Source organism: Papio anubis, chromosome 11 (genome assembly GCF_008728515.1).
Source record: "Papio anubis isolate 15944 chromosome 11, Panubis1.0, whole genome shotgun sequence".
Lineage (NCBI taxonomy): Eukaryota > Metazoa > Chordata > Mammalia > Primates > Cercopithecidae > Papio > Papio anubis.
The window spans coordinates 69,735,462-69,759,535 of record NC_044986.1 but is presented as its reverse complement, the minus strand read 5'-3'; the positions used below and the strand labels follow the sequence as shown (position 1 = coordinate 69,759,535).

General features: G+C 40.6%; 1 protein-coding gene and 1 pseudogene across 3 annotated transcripts in view; both read right to left on the bottom strand.

Annotated features, from left to right (window-relative positions):
- Nucleotides 1-24,074, bottom strand: part of FAM149B1 (family with sequence similarity 149 member B1) — a 78,405-nt gene that overhangs the window by 34,203 nt on the left and 20,128 nt on the right. For 2 of the 3 annotated variants that reach the window (XM_003903780.2, XM_017962942.3), the window contains exons 4-6: nucleotides 19,998-20,140; nucleotides 18,785-18,901; nucleotides 3,007-3,174 (exon numbers count right to left, since the gene is read on the bottom strand). In XM_003903780.2, the coding sequence (XP_003903829.1) occupies nucleotides 3,007-3,174; nucleotides 18,785-18,901; nucleotides 19,998-20,140 (428 nt within the window). The remainder of the gene's footprint in view (nucleotides 1-3,006; nucleotides 3,175-18,784; nucleotides 18,902-19,997; nucleotides 20,141-24,074) is intronic. The other variant, XM_009214704.1, reaches the window with a different exon arrangement.
- LOC101000526 lies at nucleotides 11,101-13,218 on the bottom strand (annotated as a pseudogene).

Sequence of the window (24,074 nt, the reverse complement as noted above, 5' to 3'; positions counted from 1 at the left end):
TTGTGTTTAAATTTATATTTCTTTTTAGAGGAGATAACATCCATGTGATGAGAAAAATTCAAATTGTACAGAAGGATATATAGTGAAAAAGATGTCTCCTACATTTCTGTCCCCCAGTCCCCATCCCCAGAAGCAAATATTATACATTGTTCCAGAGAAAGTTACATTATACACTCTACTGCCCCTTGTTCTCTATTTAACAATGTGTCTTGGTCCTTGATCCCTATCAATACATACCAATCCAGGCTGGGCTCGGTGGTTCACGCCTGTAATCCTAGCACTTTGGGAGGCCAAGACAGGTGGGTCACTTGAAGTCAGGAGTTGAGACAAGGCTGGCCAACATGGCAAAACTCCGTCTCTACTAAAAATACACAAATTAACCGGGCGAGGTGGCGGGCGCCTGTAATCCCAGCTACTCAGGAGGCTGGGGCAGGAGAATTGCTTGAACCAAGGAGGTGGAGTTTACAGTGAGTGAGATCGCGCCACTACACTCCAGCCTGGGTGACAGAGTGAGATTCTGTCTCAAAAACACAAAACAAAACGAAACATATTAATCTGCCTCTTAAAAAACAGCTGCGGAATATTCCATTGTATGTACTGTATCTTAACTTGCCTCTTATTGATCAACCAACCAATCTTTTGCTCTTATAGTCAATGCTGTAATTAATATCCTTATGCACAGTTCTTTGGCTTCACAAGTGATTATGTCTGTAGGATAAATTCCTATAAATAAACTTATTGGGTTAAAGGGTATGTGCATTTCAATTTAAAAGATACTGCCAAATTTCCTCTAAAGAGTCAGATGGCCCAATGGTGAAAGAATATACCTGTTTACCTACTCAAGGAATGATGAAACTTCTTTATCTTTTGTTCTCTGCCAATCTAAAAGATAAAAGTACCTAATTATAGTTTTAATTTATATCTCTAATTTCAAAGTTGAATTTCATTTATGTTTAAAATCCATTTTATTTTTATATTGATATTATTTGCTTGTTTTGTCCTTAGTCTTTTCCTTATTGACGTACATATTAAAGAAATTAACTCTTTATCCGTGAATGAACAACAAACATTTTTGCCTAGTGTGTCATTTGTTTTTTGACTTTGAGTTTATTTTTTCAATTCCTACTGCAGAAATTAGTTTTTTTCTATTTTTTTAAATTTGTTTTTCACAGCAGCATTGTATCATAGAAATGAGGTTTTTGTCTAGGCAGAACTTTCATATTGTGTAGTTATTTAAGAATTTCTTATGTGACTTGTAGGTTTTGTGTTATGGTTAAAAAGGCCTTCATTCCCAAATTATATTTTTTAAAAACAGTCTTCCATGTTATATTTTCTTCTAAATGTATATGATTTCATTTGCCACATTTAATTTTTTTAATGTGTGAAGTTTATTTTTATGGAAAGAATAAATTAGGAACCTTATATTTTTTTCCAGATGGTTTTTCCATTTGTACTAAAATCATTTGCTGAAATTACTGTATACTCTAATTTCCCATAAGTGTTTTGGTTTATTTTTCAACCCTCAATCTTTTCAATTAGGAACATTCTAAACGTTGAACTACTCTGTCACTTTATAAAACATCTTAGAGGTATTTCTAAAGGGAAGGCTGCCTTTCTAAAATCATCCGTGTATTACCTGAAAATTCATTTTGATTTGAGGAAAAATGGAAAATAGAAGTAATGTGAAACAGGCCAACTAGAAGTAATAAATAGAAAATAGAAGTAATTTGATACAGGAGAAGTGAAAGGGAAGGGGGCAGTCTTTGGAAAAAAACAAAAGAACCTGCTTCCAATTCTAGCTCAGTGGTATTACGTATAGAAGCCTGGCTTGTATTTAGCTGGCCCTAGGGCTGTGTGCACATGAGTGATACGTGAATGAACATGGCTCAGCAGGAAATACAATGGGAAAAAATACAATGGGGAAAAAAAAATGCATCCAGAATCATGTGACGCAATACTAACTACTAGACCTAACCACAGCCGCACATCCTAAAGAGAAATTCTCACTTATTTTCAAATATGCTGCTGTGACTATCAAATCTGGGACTTTTAAAGGCTTACAGGAGTAGTTTAACAGGTTAATGTTTCAGAAAGGTAGCAAGGAATAGTGAAGCGAAGACTGGATTGAGAATCAGATGAATAAGATCCTGGTTTTAGCTTTACTTTAGACAGATCATTAACTACTCTGATTCTCACCTATCCTGTAAAGAAGATAAATCATATCTATGTGATAGGACAACTATTAGAATACAGTAAGAATAGATATAAATAGACATTAATTATAAAATCTGTGCCAACCATAAGGTTTTAAACAAACTGTTTGTAACTTTTTCTTTTCTTTTTTGTTTTTTGGAGATGGAGTCTTGCTCTGTTGCGTAGGCTGGAGTGCAGTGGCGTGATCTCAGCTCACTGCAACCTCTGCCTCCCAGGTTCAAGCGATTCTCTGGCCTCAGCCTCCCAAGTAGCTGACATTAGAGGCATGCACCACCACACCCAGCTAATTTTTGTATTTTTAGTAGAGACGGGGTTTCACCAGGTTGGTCGGACTGGTCTCCAACTCCTGACCTGAAGTGACCTGCCCACCTCGGCCTCCCAATGTGCTGGGATTACAGGTGTGAGCCACCGCGCCTGGCCTGTATATACCTTTTTCAAACAGGATTTATGTAAACAAAGTTCATATCTCTTCAACTGCTTTTTTAAAAGGTTTTAAAAGGTCCCACTGGTGGTAATTTGCAAAAGGGTAAAATCAAACTATGTGGGGAAAAAATAAACTTATTTTAAAATCTCTAATCTCAGGAACAGGTAAATGATGTGTGAAGGTATAAAATACACAAGGAAGTCTAGTATATGGAAGCAATAAGAATATAAATTCTGGATACCTGAGAAAATAAATAACAGAAACTGGCATATATTTAATTGTATACATTGGTAGCATCATTTAGAAAAAATAGGTATTAATACACAAAATAAGAGGGGAGTAAAAAGCTTAAAAGACACAATACTCACATATCTGTGTGATCGAATGCTAGGTATTCCTCAATTATTCCTTCTGAGAAGATTATAGAGTCTTCCTCGTCTCTTTCCATAGAACAAAAGCTGGAGGATTTGGCAATGGAAGATGCTTTATGAGCATAAGAAGATGAAAAATGTAACTTCTTTCCCCTTATACCAAATCTTGGAGAGGAAAGAAGAAGTAAATATTAATTATCTAAACATAAACAGTTCTGATGGCAACACAGTTACATGAGTTTTGGCTCAAACACCCCTTGCCCTGGCAATACCTATTCTAAGCCTCAATAACCTACCATTTCTCAGAACAGGAAGATTAAATTCTGGTCATAGAACTATTCTGCCTACATGTACTATGGACTATCTGATGCTGCTTGCTGTCTTTTTAGATGCAAACAGCTATAGCTGTGTATTAGGTCATCCTTGCCTTGCTATAAAGAAATATCTGAGACTGGGTAATTTATAAGAAAAGAGATGTCATTGGCTCACAGTTCTGGAGGCTGTATAGGAAGCATAGTGCTGGCATCTGCTTCTGCAGAGGACTTACAAAGCTTTTACTCATGGTGGAATGTTAAGTGGGAGCAGGAGCAAGAGAGAATGTGTGTGGGAGGGGAGGTGTCACACACTTTTAAATGACCAGATGTCATGGGAACTCACTATCACAAAGACAGTACAAAGCCATGAGGGATCCTCCCCCATGACCCAAACACTTCCCACCAGGCCCCACCTCTAGCATGGGGGATTACAATTCAATATGAGATGCGGGCATTCTGCCCTTGGTTCCTCCCAAATCTCATATCCTTCTAACATTGCAGAATACAATCATGCCTTCCGAAAAGTCTCAAAAGTCTTGACTCATTCCAGTGTTAATTCAAAAGTCCAAAGTCCCAAGTCTCATCTGAGACAAGGCACATCCCTGCCACCTATGAGCCTGTAAACAAAAACAAGTTATTTACTTCCAAGATACAATGGGAGTATAGGCATTAAACATTTTTGTTCCAAAAGAAAGGGGCTACAGGTCCCATGCAAGTTCAAAACCCAGTAGGGGAGTCATTAACTCTTAGAGCCCCTTGATGTCCCACAAGGAGGTACAAGGGGTAGGCTTCCAAGGCCTTAGGGAGCTCTACCCCATGGCTTTGCAGGGTTCAGCCACCAAGGTTGCTCTCACGGGGTGGAGTTGAATGCCTGCAGCTTCCTTTTTCTTTTTTTTTTTTTTTTGAGAGACAGAGTCTTGTTCTTACGCTCAGGCTGGAGTGCAGTGGTAGGATCTTGGCCCACTGTACCCTCCACCTCCTGGGTTCAAGCAGTTCTCCTGCCTCAGCCTCCTGAGTAGCTGGGATTACAGGTGAGCGCCACTACACCCAGTTAATTTTTGTACTTTAGTAGAGACGGGGTTTCACCATTTTGGCCAGGCTGGTCTCAAACTCCTGGCCTCCGGTGATCTGCCCACCTTAGCCTCCCAAAGTGTTGGGATTACAGGCGTGAGCACCTGTCCTGAATGCCTGCAGCTTTCTAGGTAGAGGGTGCAAGGTGAATCTATCCTTCTGGGGTCTGGAGGATGGTGACGCACTTCCCACAGCTCCACTAGACAGTGCCCCAGTGGGAACTGTGTGTGGGGCCTCCAACCCCCTATTTCCCCTCTGCACTGCTCCAGTAGAGGTTCTCTGTGAGGACTCCACCCCTGCATCAGGCTTCTGCCTGGGCACCCAGGCTTTCTTATACATCCTCTGAAATCTATACAGATACTGCCAAGCCTTCACTCTTTGCCCTCTGAGTGCCCGCAAGCTTAACACCACATGGAAGCTGCCAAGGCTTACAGCTTGCCTGCAACCCTTTTTTTTTTTTTTTTTTTTTTTTTTTGATACAGAGTCTCACTGAATCACCCAAACTGGACTGCAGTGGCATGATCTCGGCTCACTGCAACTTCTGCCTCCTGAGCTCAAGGGATTCTCGTGCCTCAGCCTCCCAAGTAGCTGGGATTACAGGCGTCCGCCACCACACTTGGCTAATTTTTGTATTTTTAGTAGAGACAGGTTTCACCATGGATCACTTGAGATCAGGACAGTTTGCATTCTCTAAAGTGGCAAGTCAAGCTGTAACTGGGCCCTGCTGAGCCCCAGCAAAAAGCAGTGTCCCAAGGCTGCTCAAGGCAACAAGGTCCTGGGTCTGCCCCACAAAACCATTCTTCCCTCCTAGGCCTCTGGGCCTGTGATGGGAGGGGCTGCTATGAAGGTCTCTGACATGCCTTTTTCCCATTGTCTTGGCTATTAGCACTTTGCTGCTTTTTAGTTATGCAAATATCTCTATCAAATTGTTGCTCCACAGCCTGCTTGAATTCCTCATGCCAAAAAGCTTTTTCTTTCTTTGTCACGTGGCTAGGCTGCAAATTTTCCAACCTTTTATGCTCTGCTCCCCTTTTAAATATAAATTCCAACTTTAAGTCATTTCTTTGCTCCCACATCTAAGCACAGGTGTTAGAAGCAGCCATGTTACTTCTTGAACACTCTGCAACTTAGAAATTTCTGCTACCCAGTACCCTACATCATGACTCTCAAGATCAAAATTCCACAGATCTCTAGGGCATGGACACAATACAGCCAAGTTCTTTGCTAAGGCATAACATGCATGCCCTTTGCTCCAGTCCCCAATAAGTTCCTCATTTCCTTCTGAGACCTTGTCAGCCTGGACTTTATCGTCCATTTCACTATTCGCATTTTGGTCACAATCATTTAACTGGTCTCTAAGAAATTCTAAACTTTCCCTCATGTTCCTGTTGTCTTCTGAGCCCTCCAACCTTTCAACCTCTGCCCATTACCCAGTTTCAAAGTCACTTCCACATTGTCAGGTATCCTTATAGCAATACCCCATTCCTTGGTATCAGTGTTCTGTATGAAGTCATTCTTGCATTGCTATAAAGAAATACCTAACCAGGTGTGGTGGCTCACACCTATAATCCTAGCACTTTGGGAAGACAAGGCGGGCGGATCACGAGGTCAGGAGTTTGAGACCAGCCTGGCCAACACAGTGAAACCCCATCTCTACTAAAAATACAAAAATCAGCTGGGCACGGTGGCACGCACCTGTAGTCCCAGCTACTCAGGAGGCTAAGGCAGGAGAATTGCTTGAACCCGGGAGGCAGAGGTTGTGGTGAGTCGAGATCACACCACTGCACCTCAGCCTGGGCAACAGAGTAAGACTCCATCTCAAACAACAACAACAACAACAAATACCTGAGACTGGGTAATTTATAGGAAAAGAGTCTTAATTGGCCTATAGCTCTGCAGGTTGTACAGGAAGGATGGTGCTAATAGTGCTAGCATCTGCTTTGAGAGAGGCTGCAGGAAGCTTTAACTTATGGTAGAAAGTGAAGCAGGAGTAGGCGTATCACGTGGCCAGAGCAGGAGAAGGAGAGTGTGTGTGTGGAGTGGTGCCACACACTTCTAAATAACTAGATCTCATGAGAACTCATTCACTATTGCAAAGATCGTACCAAGTCATGAGGGATTTGTCCCCATGACTCAGACACCTCCCACTAGGCCCCACCTCCCAGCACTGGGGATTATAATTCTACAAGAGATTTAGGCAAGGACAAATATCTAAACGATAACAAGCTAACAAACAAGTTTTTTAAAAACTAAGAATAATCACATTCCTAATTACATCGTAAGATATCTCAGGAGGTTATATCCTTATTTCAGTAACTCCATCATTGCCCAAAATATATGCTCCTTAAGGGCAGGGATCTTATCTTATTAATATTTAAATTTCTCTTCCTTCCTAGGCATTCAATAAATATGTGATGACTCATTTGTTTCAGTGGGTTTACTTTGGAGAAAGTCAATCGAATCTGAGAAATAAAATCTTAAAAAATGGATCTCAGTTTAATCAAATGTTAAATATAACCAATTTACGCTTTGTATTGCTCTTTATATTTTTTTGTGCCTTAAGTATTTTCTTTTTAACTAGGAAAACAGAATAAACCCATGGCAGCTGGGCCCATGGCTCATGCCTGTAATCCCAGCACTTTGGGAGGCCAAGGCAGGTGGATCACTTGAGATCAGGAGTAAGACCAGCCTGGTCAACATGGTGAAATCCCATTTCTACTAAAAGTACAAAAATTAGCCAGGTGTGGTGGCATATGCCTGTAATCCCTACCTGGGAGGCTAAGACAGGATAACTGCTTGAACCTGGGAGGTGGAGGTTGCAGTGAGCTGAGATTACACTACTGCACTCCAGCCTGGGCGACAGAGCAAGACACTGTCACAAAATACATACCTACATACATACATACATACATACATACATACATACATACATAAAATAAACCCATGGCACTTTTAAACAAGGCTGGTGGGAAAATCTTACTGGAAGACGTTTTGGAAATATGTATTAGGAGCTTTAGAATACACATTTTCTCTGATTCAGTGGTTTCATTTGTAGGGATTTCCTTTAAGGATATGACCTGTAAGATTTAGCTATAAGAATTATGATTGGTGGGGCACAGTGGTTCATTCCTGTCATCTCAACACTTTGGGAGGCTGAGGCAAGTGGATCGCTTGAGCCCAGGAGTTTAACACCAGCCTGTGCAACATGGTGAAACTTGATTTCTGCAAAAAAGTACAAAAATTAGCCAGGTATGGTGGCATGCACCTATAGTCCCAGCTACTCAGGAGGCTGAAGTAGAAGAATCACTTGAGCCTGGGAGGCAGAAGTTGCAATGAGCCATGACTGTGCCACTGCACTTCAGCCTAGGCAACAGAGGGAGACCCTATCTCAAAAAAAAAAAAAAAAAAAAAAGAATTATGATCACAGAATTGTTTATAATTGCCAAAAATAGAAACTAGCCGAACTGTTTCAAAATAGAGGATTTGGGGATGAGTTTCTTAAATAGTGATATATTCATGCAATGGAATAAAGTCCTTACGTTAATATTGGGAAAAATGGAAGATGTCCACAATAAAATATTAAGTATAAAGAGATTACAAAATATATAATTTCATAAAAACCATATACATACATGGTAGAGAATGCTACATGCCCCTCAATATCCATTCTCTCCTTCTTTCCTAGTAAAATCATCCCAATTCATGGAAACAACATATCCACCTCAAAGACTGCATCTCCCAGTCACCTTGCAGCCAGACATAGTCAATGCAATATGAGCAGAATTATTTTGTAGGACTCTGGGAAGGCTGTTTAAAGGGAACTGGTGTGACTGCAGGGAATACCATTTGGCCCTGCTGTCTTTCCTCCTTTCTGCTACCTGGAAAGTGAATATCACGTTTGGAGCTCTATCAGCTATCTTGAACCATGAAGAAAACTTCAGAAAAAACATAGTGGGCTAACATGATATAACAGAAAGATGAAGCGTCTTAGTCCCTGAAAACACCATGCCACCACTTTACATTGCCTTCCTCCAGACTTCTTTAACATAAAAAGAAGTAAACTTCTCTTAGACAAGAGTTGGTAAGCAGATAAGATCCTTGACCATGGCAGGTGGCACTGGGATGGAGATGGTAAGAGATAAGAGAAGCTCAGCCTGGGCAAAAGGCGAAATCCTGTCTCTACAAGAAATACAAAATTAGCCAGATGTGGTGGTGCACACCTGTAGTCCCAGCTACTCAGGAGGCTGAGGTGGGAGGATCACCTAAGCCCAGGAGATCAAGGCTGTAATGAGCTCAGATTGCACCACTGTACTCCAGTCTGGGTGACAAAGTGAGGCCCTCTCTCACAAAAAAAAAAAAAAAAAAAAAAGGAAGGAAGGGATGAAGGGCGGGCGGGAGGGAGGGAGGGAATCGATTTGGAGATCCAATATGTCTAAATCAGCTGATACTACTGTTTCTAAAAATCTTTAAGTTGGAGATTTAAGATTCTTTTTTTTTTTTTTTTTTTGAGACGGAATCTTGCTCTGTCACCCAGGCTGGAGTGCAGTGGCCAGATCTCAGCTCACTGCAAGTTCCGCCTCCCGGATTCAGTCCATTCTCCTGCTTCAGCCTCCCGAGTAGCTGGGACTACAGGCGCCCGCCACCTCGTCCGGCTAGTTTTTTTGTATTTTTTAGTAGAGACAGAGTTTCACCGTGTTAGCCAGGATGGTCTCGATCTCCTGACCTCGTGATCCGCCCGTCTCGGCCTCCCAAAGTGCTGGGATTACAGGCTTGAGCCACCGCGCCCGGCCGATTTAAGATTCTTTAAGTCTCTGTTCTAAAATTCTAAAACAATGGTTCCCAAATTCCAGTCAGCAGATTTATGCCAATCCATGACAAAATTTTTACTGTTCCACACCAAAATTAGTGAAATACTTAGTAATATTAGCGATAATACCTAGTAATATTGCCAAATCTTTTCTTAAAAAGGATTATCATTATTTTGAGATTATGTACTTCATGCTTTTTTGTGTTAATATTTTTCTTGTATAAAATAGTGGTGACAGTAATTTTTTTTTTTACCATAATAAAATTAAAAGCTATCCAACAGCCTGGGCACAGTGGCTCATGCTTCTAATCCCAACACTTTGGGAGGCTGAGGCAGGCAGATCACCTGAGGTCAGGAGTTTGAGACCAGCCTGGCCAACATGGTGAAACCCTGTCTGTACTTAAAAAATACAAAAATTAGGCCAGGGGCAGTGGCTCACACCCGTAATCCCAGCACTTTGGGAGGCCAAGGTGGGCGGATTACGAGGTCAGGAGATTGAGACCATCCTGGCTAACACAGTGAAACTCCGTCTCTCCTTTAAAAAAAAAAATAATAATAATACAAAAAATTAGCCGGGTATGGTGGCTCACGCCTGTAATCCCAGCTACTTGGGAGGCTGAGGAAGGAGAATCCCTTGAACCTGGGAGGCAAAGGTTGCAGTGAGCAGAGATCACGCCATTGCACTCCAGCCTGGGTGACAAAAAAAAAGCTATCAAACATATGGAATGTATATCCAACATTCCATTATGTTATTCTGCTATTGTATTATTCCATTTATACTAATAACCAATTATATTTTTAGTCAGTGGTAACTAATGGAATTCTTTGTGTTGAAAAACAAATAGGAATTTCTAACAACTATAGGCCAAATATAACTGCTATTAGAAGAAATTTTAGCTACATAAGAAGGAAAAATATTCCCATTTCCCCTAAAGCTGCAGCAAAAAATAAGATAGTATTCTACAACCATAAAGTTGTCTTTGTAAATGTTATTTCTTTTTTTTCTTTTCTTTTTTTTTTTTTTTTTTTGAGACAGAGTCTCGCTCTGTCACCCAGGCTGGAGTGCAGTGCATGATCTTGGCTCACTGCAAGATCTGCCTCCAGGGTTCAAGCGACTCTCCTGTCTCAGCCTCCCCAGTAGCTGGGATTACAGGTGTGCGCCACCACGCCTGGCTAATTTTTGTCCTTTTAGTAGAGACGGGGTTTCACCGTGTTGGCTAGACTGGTCTGAAACTCCTGACCTCAGGTTATCTGCCCACCTCACACTCCCAAAGTGCCAGGATTATAGGCGTGAGCCACCACGCCTGGCCGTTATTTCCTTTTTTTTTCTTTTTTTTTTAAGTGAATATACAGTTTATTTAACACTCAAACGTCATTAAGACATGTGCAATATGGCAATTTTACTGGGAATCTAACCCTACTTAGGATATGATTGCTTGCTTGTGCTTAGCAACAGGGTCCAGTTCACACTTAGCACTAATTAAATACTTGATTGCAATAAATACAATACCAAATAAAATGCATTTGAATGCTTTCTAAAAAAATCAATTTTAAAGGCCTTCCTACTCAGGCTAATGACAAACACAATAAGGGCAGACATACTACTTTAATATAATTGGCTGACTTTATACAGCACTTATATATTTTAGTCCCCAAATATATTATTAAATAATACAGAACATCTAATACAACTATTTCTACAGAACTAGGAAATAAATTTCGAAGAAAGAAAATTTTTTTTTCTTTTATACCTATCCTAACAGTTTAAAGAGGATAAAGCCAATGACTTTCCTCACAAGAGCTCACGACTAATGTTGCTTTGCTATCAAAATCTGTATTTCTGATCTGTTATGAGAATTGAGACAAGATTCAAATATTCCTAAAGAAAGAAGCACAACGCACATTGTAATTGTCTATTCGACAACAGGGAGCATTGCATACAAAACTCTCTCATCCCAGGAATTAAATACAATCAGCTACATTTATGGGCATTTCCTTCACTGTAGTATTGTAGAAAAATCTCAGTGTCACGAAGAATCTTCTTGTCTTCTTCAGTAACAAAGTTTATAGCCACACCTTTTCTACTAAATCGACCCCTTCTGCCAATTCTGTGAATATAGTTTTCATGACTGGTAGGTAGATCATCGTTTATAACCAAAGACACTTGGACATCAGTCCCACATGCCAACAAGTCAGTAGTGATCGGAACAGGGCTTGACCCTGATCGGAATTCCCTCATGATAATATCTCTCTCCTTCTGGTCCACGTCACCATGCAGAGCAAAAACTGTGAAGTCCCTGGCATGAATTTTCTCAGCCAGCCAGTCCACCTTGCACCTTGTATTGAGAAAAATAACAGCCTGTTTAATGGTGTTTTGTACAAATCACAAAGTGTATCCAACTTCCATTCCTCTCGCTCAACATTGATATAAAACTGATTCCTTCAAGGTTCAATTCTTCCTTTTTCACCAGAATTTGAATTGGATCTTTAGTGAATTTTTTGGTCACTTCCAACACATCAGTTGGCATCGTGGCAGAAAGCAACACAACCTAAATACTTGTATTTAATTTTTGGGAAAATCTCATAGATTTGATCATTAAACCCTTGGCTGAACATTTCATCTGCTTCATCCAAAACTAACATTTTGATCCATTTTGGAAAAAGGTATCTTCTGTTTAACATATCACATACTCTCCCTGGTGTACCAACAATATGTGGTGCTTCAGCCTGCAGTTTTTGCATTCATTTTGAACATCTGTTCCACCAATGCAGGCATGACATGTTGCTCCCGTATAGTCTCCAAGTGCCAGAAATAACTTTCGGGTACTTTTGGTTTTGTTTTGTTTTTGAGATGGAGTTTTGCTCTTGTCACCCAGGATGGAGTACAATGGCGCGATCTCGGCTCACTGCAACCTCCGCCTCCCAAGTTCAAGGGTTGATTCTCCTGCCTCAACCTCCCGAGTAGCTGGGATTGCAGGTACCCACCAACATGCCCAGCTAATTTTTGTATTTTTAGTAGAGATGGGGTTTCACCATGTTGGCCAGGCTGGTCTCGAACTCCTGACCTCTGGCGATCTACCCGCCTCGGCCTCCCAAAGTGCTGGGATTACAGGTGTGAACCACTGTGCCCGGCCATCTTTTGAATCTTTAATACAGGGAATAATAGGTCTCTGCTGAATAGCGGAAGGCTTCTCAAATCATAAGCATAGATACCCCAAAGAAGAGACTCCTTTAAGTTTGTATCATCAAAGTTATCAACAACCTCCTTCCAGTTGCTCTCGATGACACCATCAGGGTCCATTCTCTGTGGGCCGCCATGTTCTCTGCTGTTATAATCCACGGAGCCACCAGACATGATGTGAAAAACTACTTAGCATCTGACTGAAAAACTGCATATGTTATTTTTAACAAAGGAATCTTTTAAATCATTGGACTTTGGAGATTACTATATCTGGAAAATAACCTTTAATTTATATAATGTCTGTAATTCATTTATTTAACAAAGGAATAGACTGGATACAGTGGCATGTGCCTACAGTCCCAGCTATTTGGGAGGTCAAGGCAGGAGGATCTCTTGAACTCAGGAGTTTGAGGCCAGCCTGGGCAACATAGTGGGACCCTGTCTCCTAAAACAAACAACCAAACAAAAAGAATAACAGTTATCTTACCTAATACTGTGTTGCCCTGGTAGTTATATTTAAATAGAGATGTGTTTTCTTGTGTGACATAACTTTATTCTTCTCCCACATTCATGGAGGATAAAATGACTGCTAGGTTTTTTATTTACACAAAGAGTTTAATTTGGAACCAGTCCTTCCAGGTGTAGGCATTAGGAAGTACAGTTCCGCATCTCTAAAAAAGTGATTACTGCCAAGGCCCTCTGGGATGATTGGAAGGAACAAGTGGCCAAGAGCTATCCTTCCTGCCTAGCATCTTTTCAGGTGCTTATTGGCCATTTGCATATCTTTGTAGAATTGTCTATTCAAGTCCTTTGTCCATTTTTTCAATTGAATTATTATTATTATTTTTTGAGATGGAGTTTCACTGTTGCCGCCCAGGCTGGAGTGCAATGGTGCGATCTCAACTCACTGCAACCTCTGCCTCCTGGGTTCAAGCAATTCTCCTGCCTCAGCCTCCTGAGTAGCTGGAATTACAAGTGCACACTGCCACTCCCAGCTAATTTTTGTATTTTTAGTAGAGATGGGGTTTCACTATGTATAGCCAGGCTGGTCTTGAACACTTGACCTCAGGTGATCCACCCGCCTCGGCCTCTCAAAGTGTTGGGATTACAGGCATGAGCCACCATGCCCAGCCTGGATTACTATTTTTTGTTGTTGTTGGGTTATAGATGATTCTTATATATTCTGGATATTAACTCCTCATCAGATATGATTTGCAAATCTTTTCTCCCATTCCATATATTGCCTTTTCATTCTTTTGTTTCTTTTGATGTTCAGAAGTGTTTATATTTGATGTAGTTCCATTTGTCTGTTATTGCTTTTGTTGCCTGTGCTTTTAGTGTTATATTCAAGAAATCAATGCCAAATCCAATGGCCTGAAGCCTTGCCCCTATGTTTTATTCTAGGAGTTTTACAGTTTTACATCTTTTTTTTTTTTTTTTTTTTTTTTGAGACGGAGTCTCGCTCTGTCACCCAGGCTGGAGTGCAGTGGCCAGATCTCAGTTCACTGCAAGCTCCGCCTCCTGGGTTTACGCCATTCTCCTGCCTCAGCCTCCTGAGTAGCTGGGACTACAGGCGCCCGCCACCTCGGCCGGCTAGTTTTTTGTATTTTTTTAGTAGAGACGGGGTTTCACCGTGTTAGCCAGGATGGTCTCGATCTCCTGACCTCGTGATCCGCCCGTCTTGGCCTCCCAAAGTGCTAGGATTACAGGCTTAAGCCACCGCGCCTGGCACAGTTTTACATCTTACATTTAGGTCTTCGATCCATTTTGAGTTAATTTTTGTATATGGTATAAGTAAGGGTCTAACTTCATTGTTCTGCATGTGGGTGTCCAGTTTTCCTAACACCATCTGTTAAAGAGACTGTCCTTTACCCAGGTAGTCTTGGCACTCTTGTCGAAAATCATTTGGCCATAATTGCAAGGGTTTATTTTTGGGTTCTCCATTCTTTTAATGATTTTTAAAGGGTTATAATTCAGCATGTAGTCATGTACTTTAGCAACTCATTAGATATTATAGTTAGTTATTTTTTGTTGGGATATATATCTAAGTATAAATAAGCCCCTTAGCTAACTTGAAGTAGCAGAATGCATAGTTTTTCTCAAGTGGAAATGTCTTCAAACTCATCTTTTCGGGATCCTTTTTTGGCCTGTATTTCCCCTGTATGTTGCCACAAGTTCCTGGATTTTCCTTTTTTTTGGAGACAGAGTCTCGCTCTGTCGCCCAGGCTGGAGTGCAGTGATGTGATCTCAGCTTACTGCAACCTCTGCCTCCCAAGTTCAAGGGATTCTCCTGCCTCAGCCTCCCAAGCAGCCGGGATTACAGGCGTGCGCCACCACACCTGGCTAATTTTTTTTATTTTTAGTAGAGACAGGGTTTCACTATGTTGGCCAGGCTGGTCTCAAACTCCTGACCTCAAGTGATCCACCTGCCTCAACCTCCCAGAGTGCCAGGATTACAGGCGTGAGCCACTGTGCCTGGCTGGAATTTCTTCTTTTTGTGTGTTTGTTTCTCTCACCCTGTCTTACAGTGCTGAGGAACTTCATTTTGACCTAGACATTAATTACTTTGTTTTGCAACCATAATGTCAATGTATACATTAATTCATTTTTGTGTAGTTTTTCTAAAAATGGAAATATGATCTGCTTTTACTTAGTTAAGAAAAAAGAGTGGCCAGGCATGGCGCATCATGCCTGTAATCCCAGCACTTTGGGAGGCCAAGGTGGGCAAATCACTTGAGCTCAGGAGTTCAAGACCAGCCGGGGCAACATGGTGAAACCCCATCTCTACTGAAAATACAAAAATTAGCCAGATGTGGTAGAGCACGCCTGTGGTCCCAGCTACTCAGGAGGCTGAGGCAGGAGGATTGCTTTAGCCCAGGAGGTCAAGGCTGTAGTCACCTGTGATTGCACCACTGCACTCCAGCCTGTACAAGTGAGTAAGACCCTGTCTCAAAAAACAAAAAACAAAACCAAAAAGAAAAGGAAGCAGCAAGTTGACTGCTAACCATGTTACAGGCACTGTCCTAGGTGTTAGAGATACAAACAGGAAGATGCTGTATTACTATATTATTTACTCTACTACTTTCTTCTGGCCCAAGAACTCCTAGAGAACTGAACCAAATACCTAGTTTCGTGCATTTGAGGTCTGAAAGAAAGCCAGTGTTGGAAGGATTAATGAATGAGAGAGAGAGACTGATAGATGTCTTAGAGAAGTAGGCAGGGGCCAGCTGATGACACAATTTTAGATTTTTATCTTAAATTCAGTGGAAAGCTACTGAAAGTTTTTAAGTGGGAGACAGAAAGGATCAACCCTGAATTTAAAAAAATCTGATTTAATGTGGAGAATATGCTGGAGAGGGCAAGAATGGATATAATCTGAAATGTTATTTTTATAGAAAGTCTTAGCAGTTGATAAACCTTATATTTTATGATAACCTGATTTGTTAAACTGAAAAATCAAAATGAATTAATGACACATTTTCTTCATACCTCTCACAGCAAAAAGTGGCAAAATAGCCTGGCCACTCAGAAGGCTGAGGTGGGAGGACTGCTTGAGGCTAGGAGCTCAAGGCTGCTGTGAGCTATGATTGTGCCACTGCACTCCAGCCTGGGTGACAGAGCAAGACCCTATCTCTTGAAAAATAAATAAATAAATAAAACAAAGTGGCAAAATAGCAGTAGCACAACTTACATACCCTCACCACCCAACTTGGTTCTTTAATACAACTGTATTAGCCTCTCAAAGGAGTAAGTCTCCTTAAAGTTCAGCTGATTCTAGATGTTAAAGGAAGAAAAAGTTAAGGATGGGCCTGGCACATCCTACTGTACCAGAAAGCAAAGATATAGTCAAAACAAAACCAAAAGTACTAGCTTTAAGTGGCTAACTTGTAACAATTACAGCATCAATACTAATTATTGCTAAGTAAATATATAAATATTTTGAAATGCTATGAGTTCATAATGGTACTCAAGAATAAAAATATAAAGTATGAACAAAGTAGCTGTTACATGAAAGAGGTAAATATCATGGATTTTGTTTAATTTTTTATGACTTCCAATAAGTAGTGGTGTGCTAATATACCTGGATAATTTGTTTCTTCTAAGTATATGTCTGTGTATAAAGTGTAAATAGGTATTTGTTTTACTTGTGTAAGTAAAGAAAACTATTGAGAACTGTGAGTCAAATATCCCAGGAAAAAGTAGAACCAAAAATAGGAAGACTAATCAACACTGGTAGTAGCAAGTAAAAAGGAAAGGGTATTAGCAATATGTCGCAGAATGGTGATATAGTCAGATGTCCTAAAAAGGATGACTAACTGCTCAGACTTGATTTCTTATTTCCTTGAAGATTAAATTTCTAAATGAACTTACCATTGATAGTTATAAAATAAGGCACATATAAAGTTTACATTAACAGATCAGGTCGATATATCCTAATAACAGAATATGAGTTATATAATTTTGATCAGAGAGAATGAAAGAATACATCATTTCTGTGGGTGACATTAGGCTGTAAAATTTTTTATATTATATTAAAGGAGTAAACTTATCGATATAATGCATGAGACTTAATTTAAAAAGAATGCCTAACGACCAGCAGCTTGAGTTTAAATCACTTTAGGAACAGCAAATAAATATCATTATCTGACCAAAAATCAGTTGATAACCCAGATCCCATAACCCTAACAGTAATGTTTTACTTTATGGTCTGGTGAGATTACCACAGACTCAAGGAGGCTCCAAAAGTAAGTATTACTACAACTATTGGAAGGTATCGAATAAGTAAAACTGCAGCCATGGGAAAAAGTATACGAATAATTTTTTAAATGAATTAAAACTATGATATTATATTTTACAGTAGATTTAAGTATAGGTATAGGTTTCAAAGTAATCCTATTTAGGTTTATTTTGCTACTATTTAAAAAGTCTGAGGTGTTCAAAAGATCTTGCCATTAAAAAATTACTTTGGGCCGGGCATGGTGGCTCACACCTGTAATCCCAGCACTTCGGAACGCTGAGGCAGGCAGATCACCTGAGGTCAGGAGTTCAAGATCAGCCTGGCCAACATGATGAAACCCCATCTCTACCAACAATACAAAAATTAGCCGGGCGTGGTGGTGGGCGCCTGTAATCCCAGCTACTTGGGAGGCTGAGGCAGGAGAATTGCTCGAACCTGGGAGGCGGAGGTTGCAGTGAGCTGAGATTGTGCCATTGCACACTGCACTCCAGCCTCGGTGACAGAGCAAGATTCCATCTCAAAAAAAAAAAAAAAAAAAAAAAAAAGGCTGGGTGTGGTGGCTCATGTCTGTAATCCCAGCACTTTGGGGAGGCCGAGGCGGATGGATCACGAGGTCAGGAGTTCGAGACCAGCCTGGCCAGTATGGTGAAACCCCGGGCGTTGTGGTGCACACCTGTAGTCCCAGCTACTCGAGAGGCTGAGGCAGAAGAAATGCTTGAACCTGGGAGGTAGAGGTTGCAGTGAGCCAAGACTGTTCCAGCCTGGGTGACAGAGGGAGATTCCATCTCAAAAAAAAAAAAAAAGTACTTTGAAGTTTAATTTCTTTAAAGATATTAAATTGTAATTAATATTACGTTATTAAAAAATCACTTTCAACATTTTTTCAAAAAAGTTTTAAAAGTCTTTTTCTTAGACTTCGACATTTTTAAAAAACCATTCTATTTACACATTTATGTCAAGAAGGAAGTGTCCATATTTATAGATGTATGTAAATATATATAGATATAGAGACCTGAATAACAAGAATATCCTTAAGCACTATTATATGGTTTGAATATTTGTCCCCTCCAAAATTCATGTTGAAATTTAGTCCCTAATTTGGCAGTGTTGAGAGGTGGAGCCTTTAAGGGGTAATTGGATCTCGGGGGTTCTGTCCTCGTGAATGGTTTAATCCATGTATGGATTATTGGATTATCGTGGAAGGGGAACTGGTAGCTTTATTAAAAAAAAAAGAGAAACCCGAGTTGGCATATTAGCATGAACAGCCCCCTTGCCATGTGAGTCCCTGCACTGCCTTGGGACCCTGCAGAGAGTCCCACCAGCAAGAAGGTCCTCCCAGATCCTGCCCCTTGACCTTGGACTTCTCAGCCTCCAGAACTGTAAGAAATAACTTCCTTTTCCTTATAAATTGCCCAGTTTCAGGTATTCTGTTATAAGCAACAGAAAACAGACTAATACACTCCAAGAAAGGTATAACTTTTTGAACAAAATTACATAATAAAATTTTAATATACACAAAGACTACGGACCATCTTACAGAATTTGCTATGCTTTACTAAATACCAGTAAGTAGGAAGAAGTATTTTAATCCCTTAATACAACTGGTAGGATATAATACTTGCATATTAGGGCACATTGAAATACTTACATAATGGAATACTCACATAGTAGAATCTCTTTCTTGAGACAAGGTTGTTTCATATGAAGCAGAAACAGCAGAAGGGGATCTGGGATACAATCTATAACCTTCACTTGGAGTGATTATCTGCCTACCTAGAATCCTTCAAAATGAAGAAACACACACACAATTAAGCACTTTCACTGGCATACATACAAAATCTAGATATATTTTGAACATATTTGATAGCTCTACATAAAAAGTCCAGTATACAGTCTGATACTGATTAAGAATGAGAAAATGTAAATCCAGAGCCTTACTACAGGTATATCTCTTCCACAGAATGGAGATGGAAAAGATAAACCTATAGCCTGGTGTTAAAAAAAAAAAAAAATCAAAGAAATCTAAGCAAACATCTGTAATCTGCCCTTCATGCTTCATAATAGTCCTCATTAAATCAGCCAAAATGGGATGAAGGCCCAGTCAAATTAGTGAAAACTATGAATTACATTCTTAAGAACATGAAGCTTTATAAATTTCAAGTATGTGCAATTAGTGGTACTATTGCAGTTTCTGAAGGAAGCTCTTGAACAGCCTCTGTCTAGTTTCAAGTATATGTAAGAATTTAGGCCGGGCGCGGTGGCTCAAGCCTGTAATCCCAGCACTTTGGGAGGCCGAGGTGGGTGGATCACGAGGTCAGGAGATCGAGACCATCCTGGCTAACATGGTGAAACCCCATCTCTACTAAAAATACAAAAAAAAAAAACTAGCCGGGCGTGGTGGCGGGCGCCTGTAGTCCCAGCTACTCGGAGGCTGAGGCAGGAGAATGGCGTGAACCTGGGAGGCGGAGCTTGCAGTGAGCCGAGATCGCGCCACTGCACTCCAGCCTGGGTGACACAGCGCGAGACTCCGTCTCAAAAAAAAAAAAAAAAAAGAATTTAATTGTATACAACAGTTACATTTTCTGACCATCCTGTTCAAAAGAAGGGCTTTTTGGTACCCAGATACTAGACCTCAGCTGCTGTTGTAGAAATAGTTTTACTTCATTAGGATCACATATTGTTAGTTATGGAAACTCTAAGAAACTTCTACCAACTTAAGTTTTCTCTTAGCTGAGGCTTTATACCACATGGCCTTATTTATATTCATTAAAGTCATGCTCAGAAAGATTTTAGAATACAAGCTTTTTTTTAAAAAAAATCTACTTTTTAAATTTTAGTATTATCCATGAATACAAGTCCACTGGAGGGCTTCAGTACCTGAGGTGAGGAAAGCTGGCTGTCCACTGTTGGCACTCTTCTTGTAGACTCTTGGTATGCACACTCAACTTCTGCTCATACAAGAGTTCATCAATGGCTGTGAACATTGCCTGGACTTTTTCAGTGGCATTTTGATCAAGTTCCTAAAAGAAAATATTCCCCCCAAATATTTAGGTGAGCTTCACTCTCTGTTAAAAATTGTAAAGATTGAAAGCAGTAAGACTTGTTTTGTTTAAATGTTTAGTCTACTTGAAATACTGCTGTGTTTCCATGAAAGAAAAATTAAATTAGTGAGTTTTCAGATCTTGGAATTTTCAGATATCTTCTCCATTCATATTTAAAGAAAATTTAGATAAATGTCTGTTTTTTAGGCTGGTCCAAGTACAGTGGTGTTTACAGCTAATTGATCACAACCACTTACGGATTTCTTTGTTTCCTCTCCACTCCTATTGCTTCACTTGACTAGCCTTAAAAAAAAAAAAAAAAAAAAGACCAGGCATGGTAGCTCAGGCCTGTAATCCCAGCACTCTGGGAGACTGAGATGGGTGGATTACTTGAGGCCAGGAGTTCAAGACCAGCCTGGCCAACATAGTGAAACCCCGTCTCTACTAAAAACACAAAAATTAGCCGGGCGTGGTGGCACACACAGGTAATCCCAGCTACTTGGGAGGCTAAGGCACAAGAATCACTTGACTTGGGAGGTACAGGCTGTAGCAAGCCAAGATTGTGCCACTGCACTCTAGCCTGGGTGACAGAGTGAGACTGTGTCTCAAAAAAAAAAAAAAGTCTCTATATATTTTTATTTATTTATTTATTTTTGAGATGGAATCTTGCTCTGTCGCTCAGGCTGGAGTGCAGTGGAGCGATCTCTGCTCACTGCAAGCTCCACCTCCCAGGTTCACGCCATTCTCCTGCCTCAGCCTCCTGAGTACCCACCACCATACCCGGCTAATTTTTTTTTTTTTTTTTTTTTTCATTTTTAGTAGAGATACAATTTCACCATGTTAGCCAGATGGTCTCGATCTCCTGACCTCATGATCCGCCCGCCTTGGCCTCCTAAACTGCTGGGATTATAGGCATGAGCCACCACACTTGGCCTGGTTCTACCATTTTTAAGAAAAGGTAGACAGAAAATCCTGTGTATATTACTTTGTATATTGCATCTTTTTTTTTTTTTTTTTTTGAGACTGAGTCTGGCTCTCTGTCAGCCTGTGGCTGGAGTGCAGTGGCCGGATCTCAGCTCTGCCCTTGCCTCCCGGTTTACGCCTATATTCTTCCTGCCTCAGCCTCCCAAGATGCTGGGGACCACAGGCGCCACTTCACCGGGGCTAGTTTTTTTTTTGTATTTTTAGTAGAGATGGGGTTTCACCAATAGCCAGGATAACTTCATCTCCTGACTTCATGATCCGCCCGCCTCGCCTCCCCTCCCAGTTGGGATTACAGGCTTGAGCCACCGCGCCCGGCCTGTATATTGCATCTTTCACTTGGCAATTGACAACTTATGTTATGTCCTTGCCCTCTGTAGTCCACCCTTTAAGAATAGTCAGGCCCTGGATTAAGAAAATGTGGCACATATACACCATGGAATACTATGCAGTCATAAAAAGGATGAGTCTGTCCTTTGTAGGACATGGATGCAGCTGGAAACCATCATTCTCAGCAAACTATTGCAAGAACAGAAAACCAAATACCGCATGTTCTCACTCATAGGTGGGAATTGAACAATGAGATCACTTGGACACAGGAAGGGGAACATCACACACCGGTTCCTGTTTTGGGTGGGGGGAAGGGATAGCATTAGGAGATATACCTAATGTAAATGACGAGTTAATGGGTGCAGCACACCAACATGGCACATGTATACATATGTAACAAACCTCCACGTTGTGCATATGTACCCTAGAACTTAAAGTATAATTAAAAAAAAAAAAAAGAATAGTCAGGCCAGGCACAGTGGCTCACACCTATAATCCCAACACTTTGGGAGGCCAAGGTGGGTGGATCTCCTGAGGTCAGAAGTTCCAGACCAGCCTGGCCTACATGGTGAAGTCCTGTCTCTACTAAAATACAAAAATTACAAAAATACAAAAAATACAAATAATTAGCTGGGCGTGATGGCAGGCGCCTGTAATCCTAGCTACTCGGGAGGCTGAGGCAGGAGAATCGCCTGAACCTGGGAGGCAGAGGTTGCAGTGAGCCCAGATTGCGCCATGGCACTCCAGCCTGGGCAACAAGAACGAAATTCCGTCTCAAAAAAAAAGTCAGGGATGGGGGATGGCTCACGCCTGTAATCCCAGCAATTTGGGAGGCCGAGGTGGGCAGATCCTGAGGTCAGGAGTGCGAGACCAGCCTGACCAACATGGAGAAACCCTGCCTCTACTAAAAATACAAAATTAGCTGGGCATGATGGCGCATGCCAGTAATCCCAGCTACTTGGGAGGCTGAGGCAGGAGAATCTCTTGAACCCGGGAGGCAGAGGTTGCAGTGAGCCAAGATCGTGTCATTGCACTCCAGCCTGGGCAACAAGAGCGAAACTCTGTCTCAAAACAAACAAACAAACAAAAAAACCCAGAATAGTCAGAGGGCTGGGCATAGAGGTTCACACCTGTAATCTCAGCAACTCAGGAGGCTAAGTGGGGACGATCACTTGAGGTCAGAAGTTTGAGACCAGCCTGGGCAACATCACAAGACAGCCATCTCTAACAAAAATAAAAAACTAGCCAGGCATGGTGGTCTGTGTCTATAGTCCCAGCAACTCAGGAGGCTGAGGTGGGAGGATTACTTGAGCCCTGGAGTTCGAGGCTGCAGTGAGCCATGATTGTGCCACTGCATTCCAGCCTGGGTAACCAAGTGAGACCTCATCTCTAAAAAAAAAAAAAAAAAGCAGTCAGAGGGATGGTTACAAAATGCAAATCTGATCATTTTTTCAGATTCCTTGCTTACCCTCTACTACATCTAAATTTACACATCCCTTTACATTCCAGTGTTCCAGTGGGAAAAAAATCGTATCTTCTTTTAAAAGTATAAGATGAAAATAATGTATTTTCACCCTAAACATGAAAGTCAACCCCTACCCAATAAAAATTGTATCTATCTATCTGGGAGTTTTTTTTTTTTAATTTGTCCAAAGCTGGGGATGGTGGCCTACACCTGTAGTCCCAGTGAATCAATCAGGAAGCAGAGTTAGGAGGATTGCTTGAGCCCAAGAGTTTGAGGTTGTACTGGGCCATGGTGGCACTTGTGGCTAGCCATTGTGTTCCAATCTGGATCATATAGCAAGACCCCTCTCTAAAAAATTGTCTTTCACCTGATAGGCTTTTCAAACATATCTTTCTTCAGGTCTGAAAAAAAAAAAAAAAAATCAGTGACTACTTCTTTGAATACTGCCTCTTTCTTATTCTCTAAAATTTCTGTCAGAAATATATTGTAGTTTCTTAATCCATCCTCCATGTCTCCTAACTACTCTTCAAATTCTGTCTTTAGTTCCCCGGTTCTAGGTGATTTTCTTAGTTCTAGCATTCAATTCGCTACTATCTGCTTCACTGGGTCCAGCTTACTTTATATGTTGAGATATTTCAAATGCTATTCACTTTGAAGATGTTTAACTGGTTCTTCATATTTGCCTGTTAAGTTAATATCTTTACCTGCTCTGTTTAAAAACCTCTAATAATTTAAATAGATGTTATCTTGTCCTTTAACTCTTTGAGGACTTTAAAATTTTAATCAACTTTACTGAGGAATAATTTACATGCAGCAAAACGCACATTTAAGGGTACAGCACAATGAGATTTGACAAAATATTCACCTAGTAACTACCATTCCTTTCCAGATATAAAACATTTCTCCTCACATTCCTTTGCAGCTGAAGTTTTCCAAAATGTTGAGTTATTTTTATCACTGTAAGTTAGTTTTGTCTGGTCTAGAACTTCATATAATTGGGATTGTGCAGGATGCACTTTTTTGTGTTTGTCTTCATTCAGGAGAATCTTTTTGAGGTTCATTCATGTTATTGCATATATTAATTATTCATTACATTCTATTGCTGAAAAGTATTTTGTTTTAAGACTATGCTGCAAT